The sequence below is a fragment of the Nymphalis io genome, chromosome 15, assembly GCF_905147045.1.
Source record: "Nymphalis io chromosome 15, ilAglIoxx1.1, whole genome shotgun sequence".
NCBI classification, from domain to species: Eukaryota; Metazoa; Arthropoda; class Insecta; order Lepidoptera; family Nymphalidae; genus Nymphalis; species Nymphalis io.
In genome coordinates, this window is record NC_065902.1 from 1,548,368 (window position 1) to 1,557,625 (window position 9,258).

The following is a 9,258-nucleotide window of genomic DNA, read 5'->3' on the forward strand; positions in this document are numbered from 1 at the left end:
TCTTTCTAACATTATTAAATCATCGTTTACATATTAAGCATAAAGGTAATATAATTATTGTTTAGTACGTCTGTTAGTTATCGGAAAACTTCTTAACGAACGAAGAGGTTTTTTTTATAGAATAGGAAGGCGGACAAGCATATGGGCCACATGATGGTAAGTGGTCACCATCGCCCTTAGACATTGGCATTGTAAGAAATGTCAACCATCGTTTACATCTCCAATGCGCCACCAACCTTCGGAACTAAGATGTTATGTCCCTTGTGATTGTAATTAACACTGGCTCAGTCGCCCTTCAAACCGGAACACAACGATACCAAGTACTGCTGTTTTGCGGTAGAATATCTGATGAGTGGTATCTACCCAGACGAGCTTGCACAACGCTCTACCACCATTCTTTCGCTATGTATTATGTATTAAAAAACAGGTACAAATTAATGATGTAATCAATTAAAATAATTTAATTATTTATTAATGAACGTGACGTATTACAATACTCCTACGTGAGACATTGTCTTTTCCAAGACATTGTCCACAGACAACTGAAGTTGCAACGCACTGACTTCAGATAATAAATAGCCAGAATGGAACGTATGTATGTTAGAAACGTTCATTGGATTGTCGTTTTGCGTTTGGCGTAAGTACTTTTTACCATATTAGTGCAATTTAATATTGGTGGAAAATGTAAAGCTGAGTCGATAGCGATGTTTTTTTTTTGCTGTTAGGTAACAAAGCAATAACCTTAACTTCATGTTCCAGGTGTGTAAAAAGTTAATATAACTTTCAAAAATAAATCTGTAATCGATAAATAATCGGGTGTGTTACCAACACATTTCTGAGGGAAATTTCCACGTAGCCAGCTCAACGTCATCGTCAGGCAATTCCGATAGAATATGTCACGATCGATAGTGAAATAGTTCACTCAAGGTGTTATTTGTTATTCCTTATTTACACATAATTGATTTTTTAAATTATTTTGGTGTTGTAACTTTCGGTAAAATAATCATATTTGATCTAGATAGACTTGAAGTCCCATATTATGGGAATTAAAAAATGTTAAATTTGTAGCTCAACGTCGAGTAACTGTTTTTACATTTGTTGAAGCTTGAATTTATTGCTATTATTCAATACTGAAATAATAGGCTTCGCTAGAGGTTTCAGATAAATTAATAATTAATTATGTATCACATATTCGGATAACATTATTTATTAATTATTCTAAAGTCCGTATTAAACTTTACGTTACGTAAATGTAAATAAATAGGTAGGTATATTAACAGCCCGTATTTAACCCTCAGTGGGTGGTAAAGCAAAGCCTTCCACTTCTGTGAAGAAAAAGTTCTAAATATAATTTCACTACGCCGTGAAACTGTTCGTAGAAAAAAAAGTCTAATTTAATTAAAGGATTTTGTTTTTAGAGGTATGTGAATTTGTATATTCAATTTGCTATTTTCCTATACCTTAAGATTATTATTATCGACCTAGTACCAACTATTATCATAGGCGGCACAACTTTGTGCGTTATCGTTAAATTATAAGTGTAGTAATCCGTCAGCCACGATGTGACAACATAGAATTTATTGCTAAAATAAACAAACGTTTGAAAAATGTATAGTGCGCAATAAAATGACGGCCATATTAATATCTGGTTAGTGTTCAGACACCACAGTCAGATTATAACGTTATGTTAAAGACAATACTTAGTATTGTTGTGTTCTAGTTTGTTATTTTATAAAAAGGTAAATGGGGTCGCCAATTTTTTTGGAAGCCCTGTAAATGTCTGTAATTTTAATATTGTTTTTTGACATAATTATAACTTTTAAGAGAGTTTAATCATTGACAATTTTTTGAGTGCGTTTATCCGACAATAAATAAATAGATTAAGTTCGTTGTTGTCTTTTTAACGGTCATATTCTATAATGGTAAAAGGCACAGATACACCTGGATCCGACTTGTACACTGTCCATCGCCTACACTTGTCAGAGAATGCATTATCGTAATATTTGAAAAATTATGTCTATAAACAACTTAATGTAATCTGAAAAACTGTATTATTAATAAATTTTAAGTTTACATTTTTCGAATTTTATATTTTACCATCAATTATGGCTATTAATCGTATTTATTAGTAAACCGTAACCGTAACAGCCTGTGAATGTCCCACTGCTGGGCTAAAGGCCTCCTCTCCTCTTTTTTTTTTTTTGAGGAGAAGGTTTGGAGCTTATTCCACCACGCTGCTCCAATGCGGGTTGGTAGAATTCACATGTGGCAGAATTTCAGTGAAATTAGACACATGCAGGTTTCCTCACGATGTTTTCCTTCACCGTAAAGCACGAGATGAATTATAATCACAAATTAAGCACATGAAAATTCAGTGGTGCTTGCCCCGGGCAAGATCCCATGATTTGAACCCACGATCATCGGTTAAGATTCACGCGTTCTTACCACAGGGCCATCTCGGCACCAATTTATTAGTAAACATCATAAATCAATATTTGAGTTATAGATGAATAGTTTACAGCTACGTGTGAGGAAGGAAGTGTTTAGTATACCATTTAATTTTCTGTACCCACTGATAACTTGTAGATAAAATTTCAAGATTATCGGTTGAGTTAAAATGTCAAATCGTAACAAGCAAACAAACACTTACTTTGCTTTAATACTTTATTGTACATCACACCAGAAAGAGAAAAATACAAAACATGTATATTGCCTAAATAAATGTACAATTATGGCGACCTTATCGCTACATAGCGATCTCTTCCAGGCAACCAAGTGTAAGTAATTACAGATAGGATATGGGGTAGGTGGTGATATGAATAAAATGATATTAATATTTAATTAAAACAAAACCATTTATTAAATGTAAATATAAAATACACATACTATACATATATCCATAAATAAATTATATTATCAGTACATACAAAATTATAAGTATATAATATAAATACATACATATACAGCAACAACGAATAAAACGATAAGTCCTCAAACATAACAAAAAAGAAAAAAGAAAAGCAAATGAATAATACAAGAAATACTGATATAAAAGAAATTATTGGTGATAAGGCATTTGAGACAAAAAGTGATCTTTCACAAGTTTTTTAAAAATATTTATAGATTTACTTACGTATTTATAATATTAATAAGGAGTTGAAAACTACTGTAAGGGCATTATTAGACGATAGACATAATCATACAGATTTATCTTACTACTAAGGCAGACACCAAAATGCTAGTGACAATTTTACGAGCAATATTTTGCAGACATTGGATGGATTTAAGATCCACAGGATTGCGCGGTGAGATTTCAATGGTCACCTTCTTTTCTAACACCTTTTTGCTTCGCCTTACGATAAAGATGCATGATTTCGGCATGCATGTCTGGGATCAAGGCTCTCACAATGGCGATAATATACGAATAGGGGAACAGAGGGGTGTCAAAAGATAATGTCGTTTTACGCTGATTATATTTATGAGCTGAATCGGTGATGATTGTATATATGACTTGTTGTTATGATTACCCAAAAGATGTAAGCTGTTAAAACATAAAATAAAATAAAAGTCTAATAAAATACAAAAATTTCATGTTGTTTATAGTAATTAAAATGTTTACATAAAACTCGCTCGAACACGTGTTTAAAAACATATACGTACATACATAAGTGTTATTGTATGGGTGTATTGCGCATTCTAATTGGTACCATAACAGTTAATTGATTCCAATGATATTCAAACAATTCTACACATTATTGTTTAAATTATAAGCAAACTAGTTTTCGCTTGCGTAAGGAAACCCCTCTACTCTCCTCCCACATCTAGGATAGGTGTTAGGTATAAAAAAAACAATTTCCTTCCTTGGTGCTTAAGCTTGCTTCATGCACAATTTCATCAATATTGGTTTAGTGGTTTTACTGTGTATGCGTAACAGACACGAGTTACTTTCGAATTTATAATATCAGTATAAATTATAACTGTTTTTTTTTTTTTTTTATATGCCCCGGGATGGCAAATGACTCTACTCCACCTGATGGTAAGTGGTAGTAGAGTCCAAAAGCGACGACGGCCAGTACAGTCGGGAAGAATGTTCTGTACTAGCCGTCCCCGCCTTGCCGGCCCGCAAGATGCCTCTTCACGCCTCGTTTGAAGGAACCCGGGTTGTAAAAGGAGGGGAACACGTGAGCTGGTAAGGAATTCCATTTTTTGGTAGCGCGACAAAGAAAGGAGTTGCCAAATTTCTTTGTGCGCGATGGAATTGATGTCACAGTTAGTCGGTGACATCGAGAACCAGCTCGCGTGGACTTAAGAAGGAAGGGGGAAGCGGGAATTAGAGAGAATAATTCCTCAGAGCACTCGCCGTGATACAGTCGATAGAAAGCGCTCGGTGCTGCTATCTAGCGACGCAATTGTAAAGGTTCAAGAGTGTTTGTGACCTTTACGTCGCCAATAATGCGTACAGCACGTCGCTGCAACCGGTCCAAGGCCTCCAGTAGGTACTTAGCGGAGCCATCCCAAAGGTGCGAGCAATATTCAACGCAAGACCGTACCTGTGTTTTGTATAATAGGCACAGTTGTTGTGGCGTGAAAAAACGCCGCACCTTGTTCAGAACTCCGAGTTTGTAATCCCTTGGACTAAGGTCGCAGCGAACGTCCATCCCCAGCATGGCGATTTTGCCTTGTGTCATCAGAGGGAGGGATGAGGGTAAAATGGTGACTTTTTCGCTGTGAGAGCGCATACCTGTGTTTTCTTGGCATTAAACTCAACAAGATTATCAGAACCCCATTTGGCGAAGAGCTCTAACGTCCTATCGAGTTCAATGACAAGATTCTCCCGCCTCTCCTCAGTTTCCGCCCGCCCAGCCACTGCGCGTCCGTGGTAGCCACCATGCACTGTACTATCATCTGCATAGCAATGTATGTTCCCAAGAGAGAGCATATCATTGATATGCAAAAGAAAGAGTGTGGGAGATAGCACAGATCCCTGGGGGACCCCAGCATTCACTACATAGAATTGTGAAGCGCAACCATCTACTAAAACACGAAGGCTACGCTTGTGTAGGCAGCTGGCAATCCAGGTGCATAGCTGAGCAGGCAGACCATATGCTGGTAGCTTGGAGAGAAGATTCTGTGCCAGACCCTGTCGAAAGCCTTGGAGATATCGAGGCTGACAGCCAACGATTCTCCATGCTTGTCGATAGCTTCACCCCAGAGGTGTACTGACGATCATTAATTAGACAGTGATCTTCTAGGTAATGGATCAGTTGGTTGTTTAGAATCCGTTCCATCACCTTACAAAGTACTGAGGTGATAGCTATTGGTCGATAATTTGCCGGGTCAGACCGATCCCTTTTTTGGGAACCGCTTGCACATTAGCTCTTCTCCAATCCACATCCCGAAGAGAGAGAAAGTTGGAACAGGCGCGTTAACACAGGAGACAGCTCCGCCGCGCACTTCTTTAGCACAATGGCTGGTATTCCATCGGGACCGCTAGCTTTCCGTATATCAAGTGATTGCAGCTCCGCACGCACATCACGTTGCCTGATTTTGTTGTCAGGCATCGTGTGGCCACATGAAGGTATTGTTGGTGGCTGCGCACTACAATCATCGATCACAGAGTTGTCGGCAAAGAGTTAAGCCAGGAGGTCGGCTTTCTCCTGCGGACTGTGAGCTAGCGATCCGTCCGGATTTCTGAGCGGTGGCAGCGAAGGTTGGCAGAAATTGTTTTGCACAGACTTGGTCAGACGCCAGAAGCTACGGGAGCCCCTAGGATGCGAAATAAGTTCATGACCAATCTGTACAATGCGCTGTGCATCCGCTCTCGTGTATGCCTTCCTACAGGACTTGGAATTTTTATTGTAGTTTGCTTTCAGTGAGTCAATGTTAGATGCCCAGCTAATGCAGCCGTTGATCCACGCGCGATATGCCGCCTGCTTAGATGATACAGCGTCGGCACATTCACGAGTGAACCAACGGTTACGCGTACCCCTATTGATGAGAACTGAGCTAGGAATGTAGTATTCCATTCCTAAAATGATCTCATCAGCAACAGCAGCGGCACTAGCTGTCGGGTCATTCCCACTGAAGCAACGTTCCTTCCAAGGGACTGACGCATAGTAATCGCGCATACCGTCCCAATCTGCCGACTTATAGTGCCAAACGCGACGTTTACATACCGCTGATGGCGGCAGCTTGGCCTGTGGCACTTTGGTAGATATAAGGCCGTGATCCGAAGAACCAAGTGGAGCTTGAACCACAACCTGATATTCCACCGGGTGAGAAGTCAGCAGAAGATCCAGTAGAGAAGGCGCTTGCCCATCAATATCTGGGATCCTGGTGGGCTAATCAACCAGTTGGGTCAAGTCGTGTGTGAGAGCAAAAGCATGAACAGTTCTTCCAGCATGGTCAGTTTTGAGGGATTTCAACCATGATTCATGGTGAGCATTAAAATCCCCCAAAAACAACAATTCCGCGTTAGGAAACTGCTCTTGCGCAGCATCTGCCACCCGACTAAGATGGTCAAATAATCAAAACTTCAAAAGTTATAATAATTGCAAACAAAAGATCAAAAACCTATGATAATTTTGAACGCCCGAAAGAATATATTTTACGTTTCTACTTATTTATATTATTTTTACTGTTCGACATTATAGTAATTTATTACAGTATAAGATTTAAAAAACATTTTCATTTACAATTTACTGCGATTTTGTTGAAATAACAAGTAAAGAAAAATACCTACAGTAAAAATCTATTGTTGTATAAAGTCATAGATATAAATAAGTCATAAATTTAAACTTGATTTTGTTTCGTACACATTTCACCTTAATATACATATTAATTATTAAATACTCCTCATTGTTGATTTGAAAACCTACACTAAGGAGTGCCTTAAGTGACCGTTAATTAAATGTCTCTCTTGAAAGCGAATGGCTTTTAATCACTAATGGCGTTTAATACGCAAACTAACGAACAATAAAAAAGCTAGGGATTGTTGGTAGTAGGCGGATGTGTGCTAATATGATTACACTGGCTAAGTGATGGTCTACTAGATACACTATTAGGAGTAAATGCCAGAATTATTAATTGTTTCATTCAAATATCAAAATTTCAAGTTTAATGTGTAACGCAAACATTCGATTTGTTACCATTTTTACGTTATTATTTAGGCAATATACATGTTTTGTATTTTTCTCTTTGTGGTGTGATGTACAATAAAAGTATTATAGTAAAGTAAAGTTATTATTTAATGTTTTATGTTACTATTTCACAATGTATTCGTTATATAATAAAGACAATAACACGTTAATTTCACGAAGTATTGACAATTATTCCTGGATAATATTTAATATAAATTTCCAACAGTATTAGATGCCATTCGAAGCTTCAAATAAGTAATTATCGTCATCGATAAACAATTATTGTTCATCGATTCTTTTTCACACACATACAACAGGGGAAGAAAGAGAAATAGTGCACTATTTTTATTTTGTTCTTTGCATATAACAACACAGCACATCATAATATATTCAATACCCCTATTTTGATAACCAGTTAGAATTAACATAATCGTTACAAAGTGCTTAGTCACATATCACATGCATACATTATCATACACTTGTCATGTCATCACACTTGCTGGAGAACAAATAACTAAATCAAAACTATAAACAATAAAAATAATAATACACTTGCATAATTAATCTAAACGCAAAAAAAGTAAGACAATATATACTATATCCTATTTATTAAACGTTAATTATTATTGAATAAATGCATTTCTGAAACGTATAATATCTTAAATTAAAGCCTTAAATCACCTTTGCTGGTTTGGGGTTGTTCATTTTTCGTCCGTAAAATCGGAATTTAGATTCTACGAAATGCTGATAGCATTTTTACCACCATTCCTATTTTTAAATCGTATTAAAATGTTTAAGTCCTCAATGTGAATAATAATTTTATAAATATTTTTTGTATTTTATGTAATTATATAGTTTTCTATTTTAGTACAATATAATAAATAATTAATTGGGAACAAACGATTGAGAATATCTATCAATACTCGTCTTATACATAAGTTTATTTTTATCAAATAGACAATAAAATTAAACATACGCTTTTTATATGTGTAATAAAACAGTTTGAATCAACTCGTAATTTTTGTTATATATTTAACTATATACATCATATATGTTAATTTAATAAATTGCAAATGGTAATAAATAAACTCACCAAATAAAACGAGGCATGCTATTAAAATCTGACATTTTCTTCTCGAAAACATTTTAAATATTTTACTTAAAAACTAAGTTATTCATGCACAGTTTACACAGTTATTTCTTACGAACAGTCTTCATTATAACAATTATTATAAAACACAAATTACTCTTTCTATTTAATCATATTTTTAAAATTTAATAGGCAATAAATAAACTATTCTTGTTCTATCTTTTTTCACTTGTCACAGAAGCTAAATTTTAGATTTTTAAAATTTATCACGTGTATTTTTTTCTAATAAACACTGATACGTATTTATTTATATCTTAATAATTAATGTAATCTTAATGATTTAATCGTAGTTAAACGTCGTAAAGAATAAAGAACGTAGATGCGTCCACTCTCTACACAATTACGCGCCACACTGATATGGCTTGCAATGTTTATTAATTGTTATGAGTACGAAATTTTTTCAGAGGCTGAAAGGGATCTTGAAACGGCGTGATACAGCCGTATCTAACGTTAATTATATCAATAATGAAATCAACGAATACTTTTGAGATAGTTTTATGTAATGTATTTATGTAATGTATATTTTATTTACTTACCGCGAATAAAACGTTTTATATGTAACTTTTTTAATAATTCAGCTCCATTTATTCTTTTTATAACTATTAAATAATAAATAAAAATTTATTAAATACTAAATAAAAATGAATATGGGGAAATATATTTTACTTATATTTAAATAAGTGAGCTACGTACCTTGTAATAAACGTATTTGCTATTATATTGTTTAATACAGAATTTTTAAAGCCTTTATAAACATATATAATATTTTGTCGTTTCAATTTTAAAGGACAATGGAAGGTTTATGGTCTAACTCTCCATATTTATAATCGGTGGATAAAGTTAATTCAAAGTTGCAGAATAAAATTAATTACAACATTACAATAGAACTTTCAAATTTTAAAGAAATAAGTATTCGTAATTCGTAATATGTAACTCGCAATGCTCTCTTATTACCGCAGCGTCCCTGCG

At 35.1% G+C, this 9,258-nt stretch overlaps 1 protein-coding gene across 1 annotated transcript in view; it reads right to left on the bottom strand.

Annotated features, from left to right (window-relative positions):
- Positions 1-8,620, bottom strand: part of LOC126773720 (lutropin-choriogonadotropic hormone receptor-like) — a 61,183-nt gene extending 52,563 nt beyond the window's left edge. The window contains exon 1 of the mRNA XM_050494817.1: positions 8,233-8,620. Within this exon, the coding sequence (XP_050350774.1) occupies positions 8,233-8,284 (52 nt within the window). The 5' untranslated portion in view covers positions 8,285-8,620. The remainder of the gene's footprint in view (positions 1-8,232) is intronic.
- Between the last annotated feature and the right edge of the window lie 638 nt (positions 8,621-9,258).